Raw genomic sequence first — 26646 nt, forward strand, 5'->3', positions numbered from 1 at the left:
GGTTGAGGTCTGCGCCAAACAACAAGAGCGCTGCCCTTGTCTGCTGGTTTAATGACAATGTCAGGGTTGGACCTGAGAGAACGGAGTGCTGCAGGTTCAGAAGGAGGTAAATTAGAGTGAGTGAGGGGAGTAGAGAAATTGAGACGGCCGACGTCACGCCGGCAGTTCCAAATGAAAAGATCAAGAGAGGCTAAGAGGCCAGAGGGAGGGGTCCCAGTGGAACGAGAATTCAGAAGACGGGAGAAAGGTTCTGCTGTGCGGGGTGGGGGGAATACTCCTGGCCAAAGAAGTGGGTGCAGACGGAAGAAGAGCTCAGCATCGTGTCAAGCTCAAAATTCATTGAGGTGGGGGCATGAGGGCATGAAGCTGAGGCCTTTGCTGAGGACTGATCGTTCGGGGTCAGAGAGGGGAAGATCAGAGGGGAGAGTGAAAACACGACAAAGGGTGAGATTGGAGGGAGGGATGGGGTCAGAGGAAAGTAAAGGGAAAGAAGGATCAGGAGGGGTGTTGGTATCTAAGAGTTGTTGAAGCTTCCGATCCTTGACACCTGAAAGGAAGAAAAAACCTTTTACTCCATACTTGTTGAGGCCATGGCATTAAAGACAAAATGCCAAAATGGATAGGGGGATGTCCGAAGGATATAAAGCAGACGTGTCAATGGCAAGATGTACCTAGTGACTTGCCTCCGAGTTCTGTATTGGCACCTCTCTTGTTCACGACTTGAACTTAAGTATAAAGAGAATATCACAAAATTTGCTGATGGTGCCAAATTAGGGGACATGGCAAATTGTGAGGAAGAATGCACGAGAACATAAACAAGTTAGGGGAGTGAGCAGATTTGTGGAAAATGCAGCTGAACATATGTAAATCTAAATAGTATGTTTTGGGAAATGAAGAATAGAAATATAAACCAAATGGTAAAATATCCAATAGATTTGAAGAATAGAAGAAACTGTGGGTGCTGATGCACAGATCTCCAAAGCAAGGTTGCAGATGGAAAAAGCCATAAAAAGGGCAAAAAGGATTCTATGCATTATACATAGAGGCATTGGATAAACAAAAAGATAACGATGAATGTGTATGAACTATTGCTCGACCACAGTTGAGATTACTGTAGCCATTGTTGAAAGGACTAGTAAATTACCCATGGCATTACCAACAGTCAGTTGATGAATACAATTTTTTTTATGTACAAGATGGCTACAGCAAGGGGGCGGGGTGGAGGGGTGCGAAAGAGTTCAGAAACTCATTCCGCAGGGCCACCTAGTGACCAGAACCTGCAATTACATTGCAACGGTGGACAAAATTGATTGCGAAATGTTAGTATAGCAATTTATAATATTAAATGTTGACAGAAAAAGATGACAACAGAAAATAAGGTCTGTGGACAGGAAATGTGTGTCCTCTGCAAGATTTTTAATAATATATACATATAGGATCCTTGGAAAAGATGCAACATAGATTCATTAGGATAGCACCAAGAATGGAAGGATATGGATATGGCGAGTGACTTGAAAAACTAGACCTCTTCAGTGGAGCAGAGAAGATTAAATAGTGTTGAAAATTTTGAAAGGGTTTGAGAGGATAAATAATGGAAGTTATCCCATTGGTTGCTGAATTGGTAATTTAGATTATTGCTAGAAGCTTAAAGGAAGAGGTTAACAGATTTTTTTTTCACCGAAGGGCTATTAGGATATGAAATGCATAACCACAAGTGGCTATTGAAATAGAGTTAGTCAGGACATTTAAGAGTTAATTAGATTAACACTTGAAGAAGACAAATGTGAAAGGGTACAGGAAAAGAGAAGGGAACGAGTTTAGAATGGCCAGCTGTGATGTCCAGCTAGTACAGGTGGAGGCACATTGGGCTAAATGCCTCCACATGTGGTGATATTTCTACGATTCTATGAATTGTTATGCCACCTAATTGATAACTTGAACATAAGCTGGCTGTAGTCATCTCATTTTTTTAATAAGACCTCTATGATAAGTTAAAGTATAGGGGAGGATTGCAACTTTCTCAAAAGCTATAAGTTGTAATTTGACAAAACTTGGAGACTATATTAAAAATGTTAATAGAGATAAGAAACTAATGAATTATATGATTTAGACTTAACCTATCTACCAATATGTTGTAAGGTGTAAAATTTACTCCTCCCTTAAAACCCATTTATCTTATCAAACTTGAAGATATATTTATTGTGCTATTAGGTTTAACTTAGAATGCAGACATTTTCCCAATAAATTCAAAAATGAAGTCCAACTTAATATCTAATATCCATATCTAACTTAGATATGCAAGCGTACAGTAACTTACGAAATAGATTTTTTTTGGAAATTGGAGGAGCTAATTGTTTTTCTATCAATGATAACACATTAATAGGTTCTGATTTTTAAAAAAACCTTCTAGATTAAAAAAGAGAATATTACTTGTGCTATTAGGGACAGCATTAATGAATTATACTAATTAGATGTAATTTGCATTTACAAATTTCCCCACCAATTTAAAAATTAAGTCCAATCTTTACAAAGCTTGGCATAATGAGTGACAAGAATTAGACCTAATTTTTCATTAGTTAATTATAAATTGGACTTGCCAATAATTCAAAAAACAGAAAATGCATTTGCATATATTGGATAAAAAAACCTTGATGAGATTTGGAGGGTATAATTATTATGGGATTATGAATAACATATTAAGTATGCCTATTAAATCCGGTTTACATGTGTAAATTAGATTATTTGCAAAATAGGGTACCATCTATGATTTAAAATTTGTAAAGGCCTTTTACAAAGACCAACAACCATGGCTTTGTTATGTTTGTCAAGTTTAATTTTTGTTGTGGGGGTGGGGGGGAAAATTAAAAATGAAATTGTCTTTTTTCAACTATCCATCTGTGGTACATCATTCTCACTGTAGACTTCAACATTTTCTCCCTCCAGCTGTGTTAATGGATAAGCAACCAGATCACAAACTCTTGAACACATATGATGGTAATGAGGTATATTTCCCTGATTTTAACTGGGAACACAAAAGTAACGTGAATAAAACAGGTGAGGAAAAGAGAATACAGACTTTTCTTCCACTAGCTTGGCTCAGTTGTTAGCATTCACTTCTGAAATAGAAGGTCATGGGTTCAAGCCCTACTCCAAGACTTTGAGTATTTAGGGGGTGAATTTTCACAGAAGTACTCCTGCTCGTCTGTCAAACACTTGGAGGAAGAGCCATGGAAACCCCAGAAATACAGTGTTTACTCGCCTCTGAGTGAGAGATATAAGCCAAACTCCAAAGACTTGAGCATGTAAGCCACTTCAGTGCAGTACTGAGGGAGTACTCCCCTGTCAGAGGTGCTATTTTTGGATGAAACATTAAACCGAGGACCCATCTGCTCTCTCAAATGGACGTTAAAGATTCCATGGCGCCATTGAAAGAAGAGGATGAGAATTCTCCTGGTATCCTGGCCAGCACATTCCTCAGCCAACATCACTAAAACAGATTATCGGTTCATTAATTTCTTTGCTGTATGTGGGGCTTTGCTGTGCGCAAATTAGCTGCTGTATTTCCCTACATTACAACAGTTGCTATACTTCAAAAGTAATTAATTGGCTGTAAAGCACTTTGGGACACCCTGTGGTTGCGAAAGGCACTGTATAAATGCAAGTTTCTTCTTTCTTTCCTAATCTTGCTCCTATTGAATCTATGAATTAATGAGTTCAATGGCAGGAAACTTGCTGTCAGATGCCATTTTATATCCATGGTGTTTAAATCTTGAAAAAATATAATAAGAAACTTTTTTCACTCAAAAGGACGAAATATACTTTGTGTTATTTGATTGCTTAGCTAAAATAATTGCATTTTTTCCACATGGAGGACAGTAACAACAGTTGTATACCCAGGATGATTATTGTTTAGACTCATTACACACATGCTGATAAACAGGTAAGAGTTTTAATTATGTATGGGATTTCAATTGGTGAATATGTCAGGGAAGTAGTGCTGAAAGGATGCTATGACATCTGTGGTAAAGATACTGGTCCCGAAAATCTGCGGGGTTCTGCCGGTCTCCTGTCGTAACTCTGGTGGGAAACCAGCAGAACTGACCAGGCAACCTCCCCCCATTGGCAGGCTTGTGTCTAACTGCTCCATGCAAATTAAGTGCCTTCCCATTGACTCCACAAACTCCGGCCGGGTCAGCACTGGAGGGCACCGATGGATCTTAGCGGCCATTGTATTTGCTTTGTTTTAGGGAAAGGTGCCTTAACTTCACTTGTCAGTCTTTTCCTGTTCATTTTATAACTCAGCATTCCATTGGGAAACAAGGATATTTGTACTTTACCCTTAAAACTAGAGGTTAGAGTATTTAAATTTCAAATACAGAGAGGTGTCAGCAATAATTATTAGCATTTATTATCAGCATTTATTTGAAGCTTCTGAAAGCTGTGAAGAGAAATATAGCAAGCAAGCAAAAGCTTGGCTGTGAAACTCCGTGCAGTTTGCTTTTCTGATGAGATCCCAGCTGCCTTATAATATCCCATAAAATGGAAGAATAAGGGCGAACAGATTGCAGAGATCACAACCCGGTGAATTATAATACTTGTCATTCTATTGTTTGGATGGTAATTTGAAAGAGTTGATAGCACATCAACATAAGACAAGCCGAAGGTGCAATGCTGCTTTTATTCAGGTGCATCTGTTGTCAGAAGCTTTCTATCAAACGCATGCTTGCTATAGCAATGGCACACCTTCCCAGTAGCTATGGTAACAAAAGCTCAACTCAGCCTCGGGCTGTGCAGTTCATTTCTGCTCTTTTATTTTGTGGCAGAAGGTTTAATGTTGTTTTCAAATAGCAGTTTGAAGAGACAAAATTGTTTTGACACTTGTCAGAGAATTTTGGGATACAGAAAAAGGGCATGGATGTAAATGCCATCGCTGTCAGATGAAACAATTTAATCTCTTACAATTACATAATTTTCCATTTTTGAGTTTTGTTTAACTATCATAAAACAAAAATCAATGCCTAGGTGAATTATTGTGCTACATTCAAATCAAACAGTTATAAACTTATTGGGCCTGATTTTCATCTACTGATGTAAGTCAGAATTGAGTGCTTAATGCCAAATCCCTCCAGAATGGTAAATGCTAACAGCGCTCAAATCATAGAATCATACAATGGTTACAGCACAGAAGGAGGCCACTCGGCCCATCGAGCCCCATGCTGGCTCTTTGTAAGAGCAATCCAGTTAGTCCCATTCCCCTGCTCTTTCCCCGTAGCCCTACAAATTTTCTCCTTTCAAGTATTTATTCCAATTCCTTTTTGAAAACCACGATTGAATCTGCTTCCACCACCCCTTCTGGCAGTGCATTCCTGATCATAACTAATCACTGCGTAAAAACGTTTTTCCTTATCTCGCCTTTGGTTCTTTTGCCAATCACCTTAAATCTGTGTCCTGTAGTTCTCGACCCTTCCGCCAATGGGAACAATTTCTCTTTATTTACTTTATCTAAACCCTTCATGATTTTGAACACTTCTATCAAATCTCCTCTCAACCTTCTTTGCAAAAAGGAGAACAACCCTAGCTTCTCCAGTCTGTCCACGTAACTGAAGTCCCTCTTCCCTGGAACCATTCTAATATATCTTTTCTGCACCCTCTCTAAGGCCTAAAAAGTGTGGTGCCCAGAATTGTATACAATACCCCAGTTATGGCCAAACCAGTGTTTTATAAAGGTTTAACATCACTTTCTTGCTTTTGTACTCTGTGCCTCTGTTTATAAAGCCCAGGATCCCAAATGCTTTTTTAACCGCTTCCTCAACCTGTCCTGCTACCTTCAAAGATTTGTACACATATACCCCCAGGTCTCACTGTTCCTGCACCCCCTTTAGAATTGTACCCTTTAGTTTATATTGTCTCTCCTTGTTCTTCCTGCCAAAATATATCACTTTGCACTTCTCTGCTTTAAATTTTATCTGCCATGTGTCTGCCCATTCTACCAGCCTGTCTATGTCCTCTTGAAGTCTATTGCTATCTTAGAATCATAGAAAGGTTACAGCATGGAAGGAGGCCATTCGGCCCACCGAATCCGCGCCATTGCATACACAACATCCTCCTCACTGTTTACTACACTTCCAAGTTTTGTGCCATCTGCATATTTTGAAATTGTACCCTGTACACCCAAGTCCAAGAGTCATTATTATATATCAAAAAAAGCAGTGGTCCTTGTACCAACCCTTGGGGATCACCACTGTATACCTTCCTCCAGTCCGAAAAACAACTGTTCACCACTACTCTCAGTTTCCTGTCACTTCGCCAATTTCGTGTCCTTGCTGCCACCGCCCCTTTTATTCTATGGGCTTCAATTTTGCTGACAAGCCTATTCTGTGGCACTTTATCAAACGTCTTTTGAAAGTCCATATACACAACATCAACCGCATTGCCCTACCCCTGTTACCTCATCAGAAAACTCTATCAGGTTAGTTAAACATGATTTGCCGTTAACAAATCCATGCTGGCTTCCCTTTATTAATTCACACTTGTCCAAGTGACTATTAATTTTGTCCCGGATTATCGTTTCTAAAAGCTTCCCACCACCGAGGTTAAATTGACTGGCCTGTAGTTGCCAGGTTTATCCTTATACCCTTTTTTGAACAGGGATGTAACATTTGCAATTCTCCAGTCCTCTGGCATCACCCCCATATCGAAGGAGGATTGGAAGATTATGGCCAGCACCTCTGCAATTTCCACCCTTACTTTCCTCAGCAACCTAGGATGCATCCCATGTGGACCGGGGTGACTTATCTACTTTAAGTACAGCCAGCCTTTCTAGTACTTCCTCTTCATCAATTTTTAGTCTATCCAGTATGTTAACTACCTCCTCTTTTACTGTGACTTTGGCAGCATCTTCTTCCTTGGAAAAGACAGATGCAAAATACTAATTTAGTACCTCAGCCATGCCCTCTACCTCCATGCATAGATCTCCTTTTTGGTCCCTAATTGGCCCCACCTCTCCTCTTATTACCCATTTACTATTTATATGCCTATAGAAGACTTTTGGATTCCCGTTTAAGTTATCGCCAGTCTGTTCTTATACTCTCTCTTTGGCTGTCTTATTTCCTTTTTCATCTTCTCTGTACTTTCTATATTCAGCCTGGTTCTCACTTGTATTATCAGCCTAACATCTGTCATATACCCCCTTTTTCTGCTTCATCTTACTTTATCTTTTTCCTCATCCAGGGAGCTCTGGCTTTAGTTGCAATACCTTTCTCCCTTGTGGGAATGTACCTAGACTGTACCTGAACTATCTCCTCTTTAAAGGCATCCTATTGTTCAATTACAGTTTTGCCTGCCAATCTTTGATTCCAATTTACCTGGTCAGATCCGTTCTCAACCCACTGAAATTGGCCCTCCTCCAATTAAGTATTTTTACTCTAGATTGCTCCTTGTCCTTTTCCATAACTAATCTGAAACTTATCGTACTATGATCACTGTTCCCTAAATGTTCCCCCACTGACACTTGCTCCACTTGACCCACCTCATTCCCTAGAACCAGATCCAGTAATGCCTCCTTCCTCATTGGCCAGAAACATACTGTTCAAGAAAGTTCTCCTGAACACACTTCAGCAATTGCTCCCCTTCTTTGCCCTTTACACTATTACTCTATATCCTTCCCACTAATTGGTGGCCTGTAGAATACACCCAGTAGTGTAATGGCACCTCTGTTGTTTCTTAACTCTAACCAAATAGATTCTGCCCTTGACCCCTCAAGGACATCCTCTCTCTCCAGCACTGCAATATTCTCCTTAAATCAATACTGACACACCCCCCTCCTTTTTTTCCTTTCCTATCTTTTCTGAACACCTTGTGCCCCAGATCAAATCATTTGCATAGTTATTCACAACTTTGGGCTGGCGCATGGTATACAGTAGTGATGGGAGCAGAACAGTGTGCATCAGCGAACATTAAAAGGGATAGAGGCAATTAAAGGGAAGTGCCACATAGGGTGACAAAAATTCTGAAAAGGTTTGGAAAGGCTCAAAAAACACCTAAACCTGGAAGCAGCATTTGCAAATGCTGAAGGGGCAGAGGCAGTGATAGAATGAAGGGAAAAAAAGCCGTGGGGGTAATTTTCACCTTCATTTCCTGTATGGTACTCTGGCAGAGAGGATTGCCCGCCCATTGTATAACCTGCCCGATTTTCATCCCATTGATTTTATATGTGCAAATTTGAGTCTAGAGATAAGTAATGGAGCAGCTGAGTCCTGTTCGATGGCTGCTCAAGTCAAGGTGGTGCTATAAAGTGTTTGCGAAGAGAGGTCACCCACTGTGTCACTACTTTGCACATATCTGTAAGTCTACATTGCAGCACACTTGGACTTGAGGCTACAGTTGACTGGTACTGTCACTGACTGTGCCAATCCTATAAGGCATACTAGCAGCAGGTGGCCTTTCAGGAGATGACACAGCTTTGGATCTAGCTTCCTGCTGACACGGTCCCTGTGAATACAAGTTCCGACCTTTGTTGCTAGGTATGTGCAACAATGGCTGCAGCAAGGTCCTGCAAACAGCACTGAGATATTGACCAGATGATGTATTTTGAGGGATAAATATTGGCCAGGACACTCCATTGGGGAGAACTCCCCCGCTCTTCTTCTAATAGTGTCATGGGATCTTTTACGTCCACCTGAGAGGGCAGACAGAGCCTCAATTTAACGTCTCCTCCAAAAGTCAGCACCTCCGATAGTGCAGCACTCCCTCAGTACTGTACTGAATTGTCAGCCTAGGTTATGTGCTCATCTCTGGAGTGGGACTTGAACCCATAGCCATCTGACTCAGAGGCGAGAGTGCTACCACTGAGCTAAGGCTAGCACATGTCTATTATACCTCAAAAACAGAATCAAATGTTAACATGAAAAGTGCACATGCAGTAAGTAATATGTTGAATAATGAATACCTGGGAGTTTATTTCAAAATTATAATCTAATCAGAGAGTTATAACCTAATTATATGACATAATAAGCAGTATCAAAAAGTTTGAGTAGCTTAAAAATATAATCTAAACCTTGAAATTAGATTACAGTTTTTAAACTCATTGCCAAGTATCTGTTATTTTATGTAAAACTAACAAATTTCTTAAGGCGTTGCTTGAAATGAGTGGGAGGATATTGGGGTAAAAATTGGTTATAGCCAGTTTTTGGGTGCATAACCGATGACGCGCAGTTCGGCAAGCAAAACATTTGCTGCCAAGTTGCTGCAATCTCAAATTTGACTAATGCAATGCTTGCAACAGAAGAAGCGTAAAATCATCCCTATTGTCTGTAAAAGTTAAAATTAATTTCTGATATTAGAGCGAACTTTAAGTCAAAGTAATTACTGCATAGAGGATACATAGCAAAATACACTGTTTATTACCTGGGTGCAAAGGCTACGAGGCACTCACAAATGGATTAAACTGCGTATCTCATTTTTCCTATTGTACATTTTTTTCATCTCTTTCACTTACGTTGATTCTTGGTAGGATTGTAAAACTGAATGCAGAGATTGCATTGATGACTTAATAGAACAAGAACAACTTGTGAATTGAGAAAAAGTGGAGAATATATATAGCAGACCTTTGCTATCATGTGCTCCTTGGGATCCAGCCAAATATCATGTTATAGTAAGGTAGCGTTAAAAGAAGTCTCATTGAATCTCTGAACAAGCATTGTGTTGGTGCTTACTTTAATGAGACTTTAAACATTAAATAGCTCTCTCATATCATCTCCCCTGCCCTTTTAGAATGATTTGGAAAGCAAGAGTTGCTGACTGATATATGCACTTGCAAAACTATTGTGTCTTTCCCAATTTGATATGGAAAATTGCTGAAGCATTAGTCCTAATTTTTCTTCTAAATAAAAAATTGAGCTGCTAACTTTAAAACATTCCTTTTCAAACTCAGAATACTTGGTAGCTAATTTTTAAACATTTTGGTGCTGATTTTATTCATTGACTTTATTCATCGATTGTGCGGGGCACCCGACCTGCACGAAGCTGGCCAGCTGCTTTTATCCGCCTGTCTTGGATGGGCAGTTGGCTGGCAGGATGTGAATGAGGCCTGGCTATTAAAATCAGCTGAGGTCTCCAATGGAGAATCCCAGGTGGGAAGTCCGAGGGCTCCCAACCCCCTTCTCCCAGCTTCCCGCCAGGGAGTTAAAATCCACCCCTATAGCTTGGTTCTGAGTTGTGATCACATTCAGTGAAGAAACTGGCTAAATCTCAACTTGTAGCTTTCAGTCTGTAAATTGATTATTGCACTTAGCAAGCCTTTATAGGATTATGGCTGGGATTTTGAAGGCTCACTTATAATAATTTGTGTGACTTATAATCTCTTTCCAGTACGATAGCCTCCATGCAACATCATCTTGCCACCCCAAATTCTGACTATCTAAATCTGCTCTGGGTTCCACATTGGCCAAGCCATACCAGTTTGCAGAATTACTCTGGATGTACGATATTTTCATGCAGTCCCCCAAATTGCTTCAAGTTATCACAGATTGAAGCCCACCACGGTACAAAATCCTTTGTGTGTCTATAAAAATAATGTTTCAGACCATGTTCAATGGCAAATGTGCTCAAACTTAACTTAAATATATGCTTGGATTGAAAACCTTGCAGAATGGTAATGGGACAAACTACAGTTCTTGCGATGTGTCTGTGAAATAGCAAGTTAATACTTGGTAACGGAGATGCAATGCTACAGTCATAATTCTAAGCAACATACAATTATAGCGGCCTCCTCTCCCTCCCTTTCAAGCTCAGCACTTAACCTGCTGAAGGCCAAAACCGGCTGAGAGTTTCAGTGGAACTTTTTTTCCAAATTTTAGGGCTTTTCTGCTTCTACTTGTGTTTAGTCAGATTTCCATTAGCAATATCTTTAAAGCAGCCTCCTTAAGGCAGCAGTGCTCTTCTCACACTTGCTAGTCATTGCTGTTTAAATTTGGTTAACACCAAATATATACTTGGTATTTAGGAAGATCTGTTAGGGATAGAGTTGGGGTCTCTCGCCTTCTGATTTGGTATTACTTTGGTGTATGAGGAATGTCTGAGTGACAAAGAAAGTAAGATTAGCTACCGTATAGGATCTTCATCCTTCTTTGAATGAGAACTTCGCTAACAAACCATAATCCCTCCCTACTAACCCTTCAGGCCCTCCTGTGGTTTAAATCTCTTATGTTGGGGGAAATTTTTGAGGAAGTCATTTTAGCATGGTGCAGATCAAAACAAACTGAGCTATTGCACAGGCCCTGGACCTTTTTACAGGCTGGGAGAAGGGGATCACATGAGGAATAACATGGGGGTAAAAAAAAATGTGATCTCCCCAGCAACAATCAAGGTTGGACAAGTTCCAATGTGTGTGAGGGCTGCTATCATTTTAAGAATAATGAAATCCTACAAGGTAGCTAATCTCACTCTTCATAATTTGGTGTAAATGTTATATTTCTAACAATTTTTTCCTGCACATCAAAGCAATTAATTATATCAAGGAAATAAACCCATTGGATTTTTTGATCAACAGACACAGCCTGATCTTTAATTAAACTAAACAATCAGTTCTTACTTTGTGACAGCATGTTGCAAAATTATTTAAAATCTGTTAATGAATTTTATTGATAATATTCAATAACAAAAAGCAGCATTTCAACCTTGTAATTTCATGAAACTAACTCAGGAAATGTAGATTGTGTTTCTTGCCTTTTCCTAAATAGTCTTTTCATTCTTAGCATATTTAAAGTAACATCTTTAGTTGCCATCAGATATCCTTTGCATTAATTAGTTCCCGTTCATACATATTCAAAAGTTTAATCAAGGTGTAGAAGCTATTAAATACCTTGCAGACTCTGATAATGAAATGCTGCAAATGAAAGTTACAGCTTATTTAGATATAGTACCACTAGTTGTAAGTGAATTATAGCTATTTGTTTATAATTGTTTTCAGAAAGTTAGGTTTGACACCATACCTCAGTACAAATCATATTTTATAGATATAAAATTAAATGATACTCATTATAATAAAATAATGTTGAAACAAACATTTTTATTGCTTCACTGCAGGTATATCAATGACCAAAATTTGCTCAGTTGCACACATAAACTTTTTGATGATTATGAAAGCCAATTTAGCAGAATTTCAGTGTTAAATCTCAACAGTGTAACAGAACAATATTACGCTTTTTCTAAGATTAATTTATAATGGCTGTGCGACACTCAAAATTGTCACATTGCAAAATCAGGACTAATTACGTTTTCAAGTTTTATTCATTAGCCTTAGAGATATTATCAGCACAATGTTAATTTGTATGTTAACAATAATGTCTTGTAAACATATCTAGCTTAGATTTAACAAAGATAAACTATTTTATTACACATATTTTTCTTATCCAATTTTGCTGTTGTCTTCCTGAATATTCCATAATAGTGTTTAAATTCGCAAAAGCAGGTGACATTATATATTTCCTACAAGTTGGCAATGCTGAATTCAAGACTTTTCATATTGTCTTTTCACTGAGAAAGATGTTTTATTTGTGACTTTTGTGTTCTGTTTACATCATTCCATAATTCATTTCTGGGAAGGAAAGAAACATTTGAGGTTCAAGAAAGCTGGTTGAATGCCAGAAAAGTACCAACTGCTCTAGATTTAAAAGCTTTTGAGCCATCAGATAAGATAACCAAAATCTGTCAAAATCAGGCTTGAGCTTTATCATTACAAATAAGACTTTGCCTTTTCTTGTTGTGAATGGCTTTCCCTCAAGTGAAAACAGCTGAGAAGACTAATATATCACTGCTTTTCTTAGGGGCGACTATGAAGAGAGTATTCTGCCCTTTTAGTAAAATAACTTTTCTTCTGCTTTCAAATAGAAGGTTGACCAGCAATTTATTGTTGTTGAATTGGTGATACACAAATTTGATAGTGGTGGCAATAAATTTGCTAATCATCTGTTACAATGTTGGTTTCATAGTTCTTAATCACCTAAATTGCCTGTTAATTAATAAAAATCCAAACAATTCATTGATTCAGCTGCTGACTGCACAAAAGAGAGCAAAACTCAATAGTTTATAGTTGGCTTCCAAAATTAGAAATCCAGATTTATAGTCGACATGCACATTAGCAAAAAAAAACAAGTCTAGAAATCCTACACAGCCTTTGGTGCGGTATTAATGTAATCTTGGGGGGTGGTTGGGGGAAGAGGAATTTGGGACAAAAACCATTTCTGCTGCCTCTTTTTGGCCTCAGTGACAAATTTCTAAGGGAGGAGGTGAACACTTTTTCCACCCCGCCTCCCAGTTGTGATGTCACTTTTGGAGGCGGGATTGGCAGGATACTGGGGTTGCCTGGAAATCTCAGCCAGTCCCACCAAGGGTACAGAAAGCGGCAAGTAATATAAATGGGCCTCTCAGTGCTTGGGCTGATAAGTGGCAAGTAACATTCATGCCAGACAAGTGCCAGGCAATGACCATCTCCAAAAAGAGGGAGTCTAATCACCTCCCCTTGACATTCAACAGCATTACCATCGCCAAATCCCTCACCACAACATCTTGAGGGTCACCATTGACAAGAAACTTAACTGGACCAGCCGCATAAATACTATGGCGACAAGAGCAGGTCAGAGGCTGGTTATTCTGCAGCGAGTGATTCACTTCCTGACTCCCCAAAATCTTTCCACCACCAACAAGGCACAAGTTAGGAGTGTGATGGAATACTCTCCACTTGCCTGGATGAGTGCAGCTCCAACAACACTCAAGAAGCTCGACACCATCCAGGACAAAGCAGCCCATTGATTGGTACCCCATCCACCACCCTAAACATTCACTCCCTTCACCACCGGCGCACCATGGCTGCAGTGTGTACCATCCACAGGATGCACTGCAGCAACTCGCTAAGGCTTCTTCACAGCATCTCCCAAACCTGTGACCTCTACCACCTAGAAGGACAAGAGCAGCAGGCACATGGGAACAACACCACCTGCATGTTCCCCTCCAAGTCACACACCGTCCCGCCTTGGAAATATATCGCCGTTCCTTCATTGTCGCTGGGTCAAATTCCTGGAACTCCCTACCTAACAGCACTGTGGGAGAACCTTCACCATACGGACTGCAGCGGTTCAAGAAGGTGCTCACCACCACCTTCTCAAGGGCAATTAAGGATGGGCAATAAACGCTGGCCTTGCCAGCGACGCCCACATCCCCATGAACGATTAAAAAAAAACAGCCATGATGCTTTAACTCTACAGTGTCTCCATTATTTGGCCAGCCCTAGAGAATGAAAAAAATGGCATTTGAGGAACTAGAAATCTCCTTTGCCGCCATAGCTGATGACCTAGTTGGAAACCCTCACCTATCAGTATAGCATATAGCCTATGCCACCACTAAAGTTTCGGAGAGACACATGATAGGGATGCTGAAACAAAGCTTATGCTACTTATGATACAGCAAAGGCTATGGGCCCCGACAATATCCTGGCTGTAGTGCTGAAGTCTTGCGCTCCAGAACTAGCCGCGCCTCTAGCCAAGCTGTTCCAGTACAGCTACAACACTGGCATCTACCCGACAATGTGGAAAATTGCCCAGGTATGTCCACAAAAAGCAGTACAAATCCAATCCGGCCAATTACCGCCCCATCAGTCTACTCTCAATCATCAGCAAAGTGATGGAAGGTGTCGTCGACAGTGCTATCAAGCAGCACTTACTCACCAATAACCTGCTCACCGATGCTCAGTTTGGGTTCCGCCAGGACAACTCGGCTCCAGACCTCATTACAGCCTTCGTCCAAAAGAGCTGAATTCCAGAGGTGAGGTGAGAGTGACTGCCCTTGACATCAAGGCAGCATTTGACCGAGTGTGGCACAAAGGAGCTACTTGTAAAATTGAAGTCAATGGGAATCAGGGGGAAAATTCTCCAGTGGCCGGAGTCATACCTAGCACAAAGGAAGATGGTAGTGGTTGTTGGAGGCCAATCATCTCAGCCCCAGGACACTGCTGCAGGAGTTCCTCAGGGCAGTGTCCTAGGCCCAACCATCTTCAGTTGCTTTATCAATGACCTTCCCTCCATCATAAGGTCAGAAATGGGGATGTTCGCTGATGATTGCACAGTGTTCAGTTCCATTCGCAACCCCTCAGATAATGAAGCTGTCCGAGCCCGCATGCAGCACGACCTGGACAACATCCAGGCTTGGGCTGATATGTGGCAAGTAACATTCGTGCCAGACAAGTGCCAGGCAATGACCATCTCCAACAAGAGAGAGTCTAACCACCTCCCCATGACATTCAACGGCATTACCTTGGCCGAATCCCCCACCATCAACATCCTGGGCGTCACCATTGACTAGAAACTTAACTGGACCAGCCATATAAATACTGTGGCTACAACAGCAGGTCAGAGGCTGGGTATTCTGCGGCGAGTGAGTCACCTCCTGACTCCCCAAAGCCTTTCCACCATCTACAACACACAAGTCAGGAGTGTGATGGAATACTCTCCACTTGCCTGGATGAGTGCAGCTCCAACAACAGTCAAGAAGCTCGACGCCATCCAGGACAAAGCAGCCCGCTTGATTGGCACCCCATCCACCACCCTAAATATTCACTCCCTTCACCACTGGTGCACTGTGGCCGCAGTGTGTACTATCCACAGGATGCACTGCAGCAACTCGCCAAGGCTTCTTCGACAGCACCTCCCAAACCCGTGACCTCTACCACCTAGAAGGACAAGAGCAGCAGGCACATGGGAACAACACCCCCTGCACGTTCCCCTCCAAGTCACACACCATCCCGACTTGAAAATATATCGCCGTTCCTTCATCGTCGCTGGGTCAAAATCCTGGAACTCCCTTCCTAACAGCACTGTGGGAGAACCGTCACCACACGGACTGCAGCGGTTCAAGAAGGCGGCTCACCACCATCTTCTCAAGGCCAATTAGGGATGGGCAATAAATGCTGGCCTTGCCAGCGATGCCCACATCCCATGAACGAATACAAAAAAAACTTTAACCAGCCAGGTCGAGTCTGCTCTACAATCTGGTCAAAATCTCCAAGATCATCACAGTCTGCTGCATGCTGCACAATTTTGTCATTTAAATAGATGTGAGCATGTAGAAGGCCGAGGAGAAGGCTCATGGCTCTGCAGCCCCACAGGAAGAGGATGAGGAACAGGAGAAAGGCAGCATGGACAGAGGTGTTGTACAGGCAGGCAGACTGGAGCAGAACTCTGTTAGACAACTACTTCCAGTAATGGACATCTCCCGCGCTGATGAACTTTAGTTTTCCATATGAACACCCACATGTTGCAGTCCCAAGAACATGGTGCCCATTTCTTGCACTCAAACTGCCCTTCCATCTTTCAACCCCAGCCCAACACTGATTCCCTTTCCAAGGTCCGACTCATATAAACACTGCTCAAATGAAGGAGAAATAAAAAGATTGTTATTGTTTGCTATTTGCAGTGGTCATGTGCTCTAAACTCTACATCCATGTTTCCTTGGTGCCTGAATGAAGTGTGCTTGTCCTTTTCAACCTATGGCTATGTTGAAGTGTTCCCTGAGTGGGAGGATCAATTCTGATGCTTTTGAGTGCTGCAACCCTGCCGGGATGATCTTTGGGTCTTGACCTTCTGGGTGCAGTGTCATACAATCTCCCTGCAACCGCTAGAGTTATGTTTGATGATGCAGTAGTTCCTGGAGCCTGCCTGCTCTCTAGAACATTCTCAATCCTTTAAGGAGCCTTGCTGGAGTGGGAGGATTTGTGGACTGTGAGAGGATGTTGCCTCATTGTACCTTTCTCTGGCTCAGATGCTGATGTTGGCACACCGGCTAGATGACTCGTGATCTACATGAGAGCAGTCTTTAGGGTGTCCCTGATGTGGCTATAGGCTGCCATCACTGTTTTTTCTTTACAATCTCCCAGTCAGTTAAATCTGGTAGCAACAGTCCCAGCAGTTCTCCAAAGTCTCAATGGTGCCAGTTACCAGTGCTTGTGAGAGAACATTCTTCTGTGCTTGTTTTCTCATTGTTTGGGGCTCCTCTGCAGATGGCTGTGAAGGTGCCCTTTATTCTGCGATACTCCATTTGAGTAAATCCCACTCACAGGATTTCAGAGATGTTGCACATTCTCTGCCAGCTGCTTCAGGCGGCTCATGGCAACCTGAAAAGATGTGGAAAATGCCTTCTGCTCCTGTATTAACTGATGGCACACTCAGTAGAAATTCAAGCCTGTGCTCATTTTTCTTTTTTCTCTCCCGTCCCTTCTACTTGCTGACCCTTACTTGTAACTTGTGTTTCACACAATGACCATTCCTCATACTCACTCGTTACATTCTCCAGGGAGCTAGTATCTCTGTTGATGCTGGTGATAGGGGACATGTTTGATGCAACATGCAAATGCAAATATAGGAAGAGAAAAAGAGTAAAATTTATAGTGCATCTCACTAGACAATGGCTTCCAAGGCAAGTAGGATCATAAGACTTTTAGCACATGCAGTTGCTTAGCAAAATTAGTCCCTGTTATAAGGAATTAGACAGGATCATAAAAGATCATAACAAATGTTCCTATAAGTGCAGAGAGCAATTGACCGAATGCATGCTGGGTGGTGGTACCAATCCAAATTTGCCCATGCCAATGCCCCCCACAGATCCAAAATGGGCAAGGGCCATCCTCCTCAATGTCAAACAGCTGCTTAAGCATTGCTGTCCCATTGCCAGTATGGTTGTGAGCAGCCCTGGCCTGCTAGCAAGTGTCTGAACATCCAAAGCAGCATCCCTATGTCCTGGCCAAACATTCTTGCAGTGGCCTGTGAAGTGCTATGTGCATGGAATTAAAGTCCCCTGCTGCAAATGAGTCAGGGTGGGGCGGATACAGAAGCGTGGATGGAAGTCCCTCCATGCCATAACTCTGCCTCGAAGCGGAGAACCCCCCCAATATCTCACTTGTTCTCTCATGAGCCCCATTCCTGTTTTCCTTTTTGAACTTCACTCAGATGAGAAAGATAGTTGCATTTTAACAGTGTCTCCTTAAATGAAGTTTAGTTGCTATTTTTAAAATTCATTCAACTTCTTCATCCTTTGCAATTTGAATAGCAACTTTGTGCTATGTATTGTGAACAATGAAAACAATGAGAGTTAAACATAAATGTAATCAAATTTTATACAACAGTGGAATTTTAAAAAAGCAGTAACTTTTCAATTAGATTTTTGATGCCTATTTTAATGTGAATATTGATACTTTTTGACATGATGGTTATGAAGTCATGTAACTTGAAGAAAAATGTAATTTCAAATGTAACTTCCAGTTGCTTGAAGTTTCCAAAAAACATTTCTTTAAGATTCCATTACTTTTAATTGAATATGCATTTATACAGACCATAGTTGTATTTTTAAATAAATATTTTACAGAAAAGTATTGGGTTTTAATCAACTTATTTTTGTTTAATTCTTTGTAGAGGGTAATTTTCAACATTGTCAACTTCAGCAAAACCAAGAGTCTCTACAGAGATGGAATGACACCAGTTGTAAAGTCTACCAGCAGATCAAAATGGTAAAAAAAAATTAAGCCTTGTTACAAATCATTGTGGCAACAAAAATGTTGGATTTCCCTTTGCTACTAGACTAACTTAGGTTTTAAACATAGGCACAACTATTTTTTAATTTATAAACATCAAAAATGAAGACCTATGACATTGCTAATAAAGGATAGGGGGTAGAAATTGATATGCACTGCACCCATTTTTCTGGCGTAAGACGGGCAGAACACATACCAATTTAGCAGTGGGACGGCCTGTGCCCGATCAGTGCAGAGGTTGGCCCACTGCTAAATTTGTTGGGCCCATTTTTTTAGTGTCTAAAACAGACATTTGGCTTGTTGGATATGTAAATGAGGGGCCTACCTCCTGTTGAAGAACCCCTCGCTGAAATTGGTTTTGGATGAGCAGAGCAGATGTCAGGCATGCCCCACTCAGAATTCTGCAGCCACCAACAAAAGGTAGGTCTTTTTCAAATCTTTGTGGAGCTTGGAGGAGCAGGAGTGCTTCCCTGACTCCACAGTTAGCACAATCGCACCCCATCCCCACCCTGCAGCCCGCTTCAACACCTCTCCCGGGACTTAACTGGGGGCCACTGCCGGCAAGGCAGGCGACCCAGAATTGATTTTTCCCATCAGGCGAGCTGTGTGACAGGCATAGGCAGTTCGCCCCTAATATGTAGATGAGGCCTCAGGTACACACTCTCTGCAGTGCCGGAAAATCTACCCCTAGGTTTGTTAATGTACATTGGGCTCAGTGACAACATTTGAAAAAGTCTTTAGTTTTGTTTCATGAAGCATCAGAATAATGAGGTTCTCGTGTAAAGTTCAAATGGTCATTTTGTATTGGAATTTCTGTCATGCATGAAAACTGAAATTAAGCATTAAGCAATATGTTAGCAACTGTAAAGTTTGGTTCAAATGTAACTTATTGTGCTGGTGGCATTGTTTGAAACACTGGAATATAACTCATTTAAGATACTTGGACCCGCCCCCTAATAATTGGCAAAATTGATACTTTTGTTCAAAAAAGTGATAATCATTTATTCAATAATATTAATAAGAATTATTCAGAACAGAATATGGTCTATTACCAAGTGGAGTGCATGATGAGATATTGAGCCATCTTGGCCAGGAAATAACCAGGTTTGATTTGGAACCCCGGCTATCTTTAAAATATTTGAGAAGATAAAGTGTCACCACAAAACCAAGCAAAATAGGCATCTAGGGCCCATGCCTGAAGCAGGCATTAGGCCCTTTGCATATACAAACAAGGGGCCTAATGCCTGATTGAGGCCTCCTCTGTAATATTGGTTTGCCCTGAGGCAATCTGCGCTTGGAAAACCAGGTCCAAATGCGGCCTAACAGACCATCCTTAAAGAGACCACTGCAGGCTGCCACCAAAAAGGTACGTTTCTTAAAAATACTTAGCTGAATGTGGAGCCGGGAAGAGCAAGAGTGCTCTTCCCGACCACACATTAAAACCGTGGATTGCTGCTGGCCACATCTCGCGGATTGCCACCTTGACCTCCCTGATCGTGAACTTGACCGCCCTCCCCAGCCATGCCATAACAGCACTCAAGAAGGTAAATACCATCTAGAAGAGAGCAGTCTGCTTAATCGCTGCCCCTTCTAATGCATTCATTATCCACTTCTCCAGTGCCAGCGCACTGTGGCTGCATTGCATACAGGATGCACTGCAGCAACTCTCCCCTGCAACCTCGACCATCAGGAAGGACAAGAGCAGAAATGTCATGGGAACTCCATCACCTCTTAGTTCCCTTCCAACTCACACACCATTCTGACTTGGACATATATCATCATCCTTTCATCATCTCTGGGTCATTAACCTGGAATTCCCTTCCTAACACCATTGTGGGAGCAACATCATAGCAAGGACTATAGCTGTAAAGGGAGAAGTCTCCCTACTAGCTTCACAGGTCAACTAGGGATGGGCAATAAATGTGGCCTTGCCAGCGTTGCTCAAATCCCGAGAAAAATTAAAACAAAGGCATTGTGAGTTGGCAAAGGGGCTTTGAGTGGAGAAGGTACTTGAGTTTTTGAAGAGGTTGCCCATTGCAGAAGTGAGTACCTCTGACACCCAGATGCTGAGAGAGAAAGGGTATGATAAGTAAGGAGCTGACTACATGCTCTGAGTGGTAAAGGCCTGACTTACTTTGGCTACCTTTATGAGATCATTGAATCTCTTCCTACACAGTATAGCAGTTCTAGGAGTGGTGCAGTTTGCACTGACTGCCTCCTTCCAGAGAGCCTGCATCACCCTGTTAGGTGTCTTTCTGCCTTCAGTGCCCAGCAGGCTTCCCCTTCTGACTGTCACTCCAGCCAGCAAGACCTACAGAGATGCATCTGAGAATCTTGGACCATTCCAGCTGCTGACACCCCCCCCCCCCCATCCTCCAAGGATGCTATTTCTGTTGCTGCTTCAGACACTGGTGCTGTCCTTCCTAATCTTGCAATTCAGAAAGTGATGATCCCCTTTAGCTGGCTTTTAACGGCTGCATCAGAACTGAATTTCCCTCCGTACTAGCAATGGTAATCCTATCTATTTCCTAACTCCCAACCAATTACCGACTCATGTCACAAGGTTGCCTCCAGTTCTGTATTCTCTCATTTTTGCGAATAATCTCCTGTGTTGAACCTTATCAAAAGCCTTCTGAAAGTCCACATAGTCTTCTCTATCCACCATGCGCGTGATCTCCTCAAAAAGTTTGGCTAGATTAGTCAGACATGACCTAACCTTCACAAATCCAAGCTGACTCTCTTTGATCAGCTGATACTTGTCCAACTACTCAGTCCCTCTGAGTATGATGATAGATTCCAGTAATCTATGTTAAACTGACATGACTGTAGTTACTTGGTTTCTTCCTCTCTCCCTTCTTAAATAGTGGAGTGATGTTTACAATTTTCCAATCCAAAGGCACAATTCCTGAACCTAGAGAGCTATGAAAAATTATCAAGAGGGTAGTACTACTCCAAATCCACCATCCATAGCAAATGAGGGCCCCAGGAGGAAATTATAGTGGTTCAGTGGCGGATTCACATTGATTGGCGATGTTTCCACTTTGCTGCTAAGGAGGAGAATGCAGCCTGTTAACGATAAATCTACTACTAGTCCCACATTCCTTTCCGCTTCACCTTTAATTATTTCTACACTTTTCTTAGTATACATATAACCATAAAAGATGCAAATGGGCATGAACCAGAGGACAAGCAAAGGATAGTAAACATTTGGAACATAGGAACAGGAATAAGCCATTCAGCTCCTCGAGCTTGTTCTGCCATTCAGTTAGATCATGGCTGATATGTACCTCAACTCCATTTACCTGCCTTTGCTCCATTTCCCTTGATACATTACCCAACAAAAATCTGTCGATCTCAGTCTTGAAAATTTCAATTGACCCAGCATCCACAGCCTTTTGGGGTTAGAGTTCTAGATTTTTACTACTCTTTGTGTAAAAAGTACCTCCTGTTTCACTCCTAAATGGCCTAGCTCTAATTTTATTGTACCTTCTTGTTCTGGATTCCCCCACCATAGGAAATAGTTTCTCTGTATCTACACTATCGAATCCCTTTATCATTTTAAAGACCTCGATCAGATCACACCTCAATCTTCTAAACTCAAGAAAATAGAAACCAAGTTTATGCAAGCTGTCATTATAATTTCATAATATAACCCTTTAAGCCCTAGTATCGTTCCGTTGAATCTGCCCTGTACCCCCTCCATGGCCAATATATCTTTCTTGAGGTGCAGTACCCAAAACTGAATGCAGCACTCCATATGGGGTTGGACCAAGGCTCTGTACAACTGAAGCATCACTTCCTCCCATTTGTATTCCAGCTGCCTTGAGATAAAGGCCAACATTCCATTTGCCTTTTTGATTACTTTTTGTACCTGTGTATTAGCTTTTAGTGATTTGTGTACATGGATACCCAAATCTTTTTGCTCCTCAACAGCTCCGAATCTCTCGCCATTAAGAAAATATTCCGATTTTGTCTTTCTCAAATTTAAAGTGAATGATCTCACACTTCCCCACATTGAACTTCACTTGCCATAGTTTTGCCCACTCATTTATTCTGTTTATGTCCATTTGTAACTTTCTGCTCTCATCTACACAACTTACTGTGCCTCCTAACTTAAAGCCATCTGCAAACTTGAATATACAACTCTCTATTCCTTCATTCAAGTCATTAATATACAAGGTGAAAGGCTGAGGCACGGGTACAGATCCCTGGGAAACACCACTTGTCACATCCAACCAATCAGAGAATGTTCTCATTATTCCTCCTCTCTATTTCCTAACTCCCAACCAATTACCGACTCATGTCACAAGGTTGCCTCCAGTTCTGTATTCTCTCATTTTTGCGAATAATCTCCTGTGTTGAACCTTATCAAAAGCCTTCTGAAAGTCCACATAGTCTTCTCTATCCACCATGCGCGTGATCTCCTCAAAAAGTTTGGCTAGATTAGTCAGACATGACCTAACCTTCACAAATCCAAGCTGACTCTCTTTGATCAGCTGATACTTGTCCAACTACTCAGTCCCTCTGTGTATGATGATAGATTCCAGTAATCTATGTTAAACTGACATGACTGTAGTTACTTGGTTTCTTCCTCTCTCCCTTCTTAAATAGTGGAGTGATGTTTACAATTTTCCAATCCAAAGGCACAATTCCTGAACCTAGAGAGCTATGAAAAATTATGCCTGATGCATCTTCAATTTCCACATCTATTTCTTTTAATACCCTGGGGTAGAAACCACCAAGTCCTGGAGATTTGTTTGTCTTTAGTCCCATTATTTTCCCCATTACCATTTTTCCAGTTATATTATATCCATTAAGTTACATAGAATTTATAACACAGAAACAGGCCATGCGGCTCCACATGAGCCTCCTTCCACTCTACTTCATCTAACCCGATCAGCATATCCTTCTATTCCTTTCTCCCTCATGTTCTTAACTAGCTTCCCCTTAAATGCATCTATGCTATTCGCCTCAACTACTCCAAGTGGTAGCAAGTTCCACATTCTAACCACTCTCTGGGTAAAGCAGTTTCTCCTGAACTTATTAGATTTATTAGTGACTATCTTATATTTATGACCCCTAATTTTGGATTGCCCCACAAATGGAAACATCATCTCTACATCTACCCGATCAAACCCCTTCATAATTTTAAAGACCTCCATAGAAAAGAGCCCCAGCCTGTTCAGTCTTTTCTGATAGTTATAACCTCTGTTCTGGTATCATCCTTGTAAAAGTTCCCCCCCTTGACTTATATTTAGGTTCCCTTGTACCACTGGTAACTTGTCCTTTTCCTCCACTATGAAAATGAATACAAAGTACTCATTTAACAAGTCTGCCATTTCCTTATTATTCATTGTGCTCTCATCTGCATCCATCTTTAATGGACCACTTCCTCTTTCGTTTAACATCCTGAATGATTACTTCCTCCAATTATTCACAAGGGAAAACATGAGCAATATGCTCTCCCCAAACTGAGTTAACCCAAGTAAAATTAATAATTTTGATATAAAGAAGATGGAATTCCTACACAGGGCTAAAGGGCTCAGAAGCAGTAATTCCCCAAGGATAAATGGTGTTTTTCCCAGAGTGATAAAGGAGACTTGGGAACAGATTTGTGAGGCATTGACAGTTATTATAAGGGAGTCACTGGTAGTGTGGAAGTAGTTGTAAACAATTTTACAACACCAAGTTATAGTCCAACAAATTTATTTTAAATTCCACAAGCTATCGGAGGCTTCCTCCTTCGTCAGGTGAACGGTAGTAATTGTTTGGAAGTAGTAATTGTTTGGAAGCAAGCTAACCTTTCAGTAAGGGTAACAAATCATATTCAAGTAACTAGAGATCCATAGTCTTACTCAGTCCCATTAGTCTTACTTCAATCCCAGCACCACTTTAGAGGCTAGGCTGGAGGGTGGGTCTTTATGTGGTGAATCACCGGGCACAAGTGTGCAGGAGCTTGGGCAGCAGGATAGGATACTAGAGGGCGAGATCCGATACTAGCTCTGCTATGGAGGACCTAGCATATTATTTAAATTAGCTAATCTTGCAGAAACTGTGCTACTTAAATGCTGCATACGCAACACGTTCCAGTCCTGCCAGCACTGCGACAGGATCTGATAATCATCCCTGTTGTTTAAGACCTAAGTGGATGTAATATAAAGAAAGTATTCCCATAACTGGTGTGGCATCTTAATCTGGGAATTCCTATCAGCAGAAGTGCTTACACTCGTGGGATTTGTGTGTGTGGGGGATGGAGAATCATGAGCTCTTCAACTCACTTGCTCTTTGTCCATTCAACACTGCACATGAAATCCAAACTCTAGTTCCCTGCTAGTGGTGCGCGCTCTCATACAGAATCTGTGAAATCGTAATAAGCAGTGGGAGAACTATAATTTGCCAGTAATCACACACTGCATGTGCTCATTTCAAATAGGTTTTAATGGCTAGCCAGGTTTTCACATCTTGGGAACTGACCCCTTAAGGTTGTGAGTTCAAGCCCCATTCTGGGACTTGGGCATGTAATCTAAACTGTCACTTCAATACAGCACTGAAGGAGTACTGTATTGTGGGAGGTGCTATCTTTCAGATGAGGTGTTAAACTGAGACACTATCTGCTCTCTCAGGTGGATGTAAAATTGGTTTCTGGGGGTTTATATTATTGGGGTGTTGAATACAAAAACAAAGAGCTAATGATGATTCCGCACTGGTTAGGTCACGGTGGGAGTACTTTGCAGTTTTGAGCACTCCATTATAGAAAGGATATCAATACCATGGCAAAAATGCAACATAGATTTACTTGGATGATATAAGGGACAACAGGATCCTGTAATGACGAGAGAACTGATTTTGTTAGAGTAGAAAAGATTAAGCTGTAATCTAAAAGAAGTGTTCAATGTTTTGAAAGGGTTTGAGAGAGTAAATAGTGAAAGATTATTTCAATCGGTCAATAAATAGGTAACTAACAGACATAAAGTTTGAATTATTACGAGAAGCATAAAGGGGGAGGTTAGAACTTTTTTCATGGAAAAATAGTTTTTGAAGCTGAGTCAATTACTTCAATTAAGAGTTGCTTAGATGAACATTTGAAAAGGAAATGTATTAAAGGATACATACAAACGAGCAGGGAAATGGGAGTAGAATACATAGGTCAGATGTGTAACTAACTCTTGCACAGGCATGACAGCCCAAATAGTCTCCTTCTATGTTGAAATTTTTAATTCTATATATTGAATGAGTGGAAAAAAGGCTACATCCATCTCAGAACATGATCATACTGTATTTCGTTCCTTTTTTTTTAAGTGAACTGTTCCAAATATAGGCCTGCCCCAAAAATCCACGATGGGCCCATCTCGGCATGATGTCGAGAAACACCTGCCAGGAGCCTCTACCACGGACGCTGGCAGTGAAAAATTTTATGGCTCTCAGTCATCTGTATGGGATCACTACTGATTTGTACAAATTGAGATACACTCAAAAAGAAGGCATTGGTGACATGCCTTAAAGAGGAGTGCATAGCAAATTGGCTAATCTGGCAGAACTCTCCTGAGGCTGCAGTCACTTTCTCTGCCATAATGAGAGCTGTGCATACTGTAGACCTTGATTGCAGATCTGGCTGCAATATTGAACAGAACTCCTCCAAAGCTTCATGACTGATAACTGAAACAGAGTTTCTTGGAAAGGTCTCGCAAAGCATGCCGGTGTCTTCACATCCTGCTGGATGGATAGTGCCGGGATGGTATGGCTCTGCTTCTGGAGCTGCCTGATTAATATGGCATTCCTTACAGACTCCTACTGCTCCTTTTCCTCCAGCATATAGATTGTGTGAAGTCGAATTCTCATTTGGAAGCTCTGAGCCCTGTTATGCAGCCCGCAGATCCAAGCTCAATAATTGTCTTGAAATAGAACACTTTCCAAGGGTAATGCAGTATTTGAAAGAGGCTTCCTCAGTATGGCAGTGATTTTTTTTTCCAGTACCTTCAATGAGTCCTAAGATATGGTTAAAAGTCTCCACAAGCAATCTCACTTGAGCAATGTACCTTTCACCAAGTATTTCTGCCTTGATGAATGGATCC

The 26646-nt window shown here is 41.3% G+C and overlaps 1 protein-coding gene across 4 annotated transcripts in view; it reads left to right on the plus strand.

Annotated features, from left to right (window-relative positions):
• Positions 1-26646, plus strand: part of agbl4 (AGBL carboxypeptidase 4) — a 746494-nt gene that overhangs the window by 142767 nt on the left and 577081 nt on the right. For all 4 annotated transcript variants that reach the window (XM_067990246.1, XM_067990249.1, XM_067990248.1 and 1 more), the window contains exon 4: positions 18456-18550. In XM_067990246.1, coding sequence (XP_067846347.1) covers positions 18456-18550 — 95 coding nt within the window. The remainder of the gene's footprint in view (positions 1-18455; positions 18551-26646) is intronic.

This window comes from Heptranchias perlo, chromosome 9, assembly GCF_035084215.1.
Source record: "Heptranchias perlo isolate sHepPer1 chromosome 9, sHepPer1.hap1, whole genome shotgun sequence".
NCBI lineage: Eukaryota > Metazoa > Chordata > Chondrichthyes > Hexanchiformes > Hexanchidae > Heptranchias > Heptranchias perlo.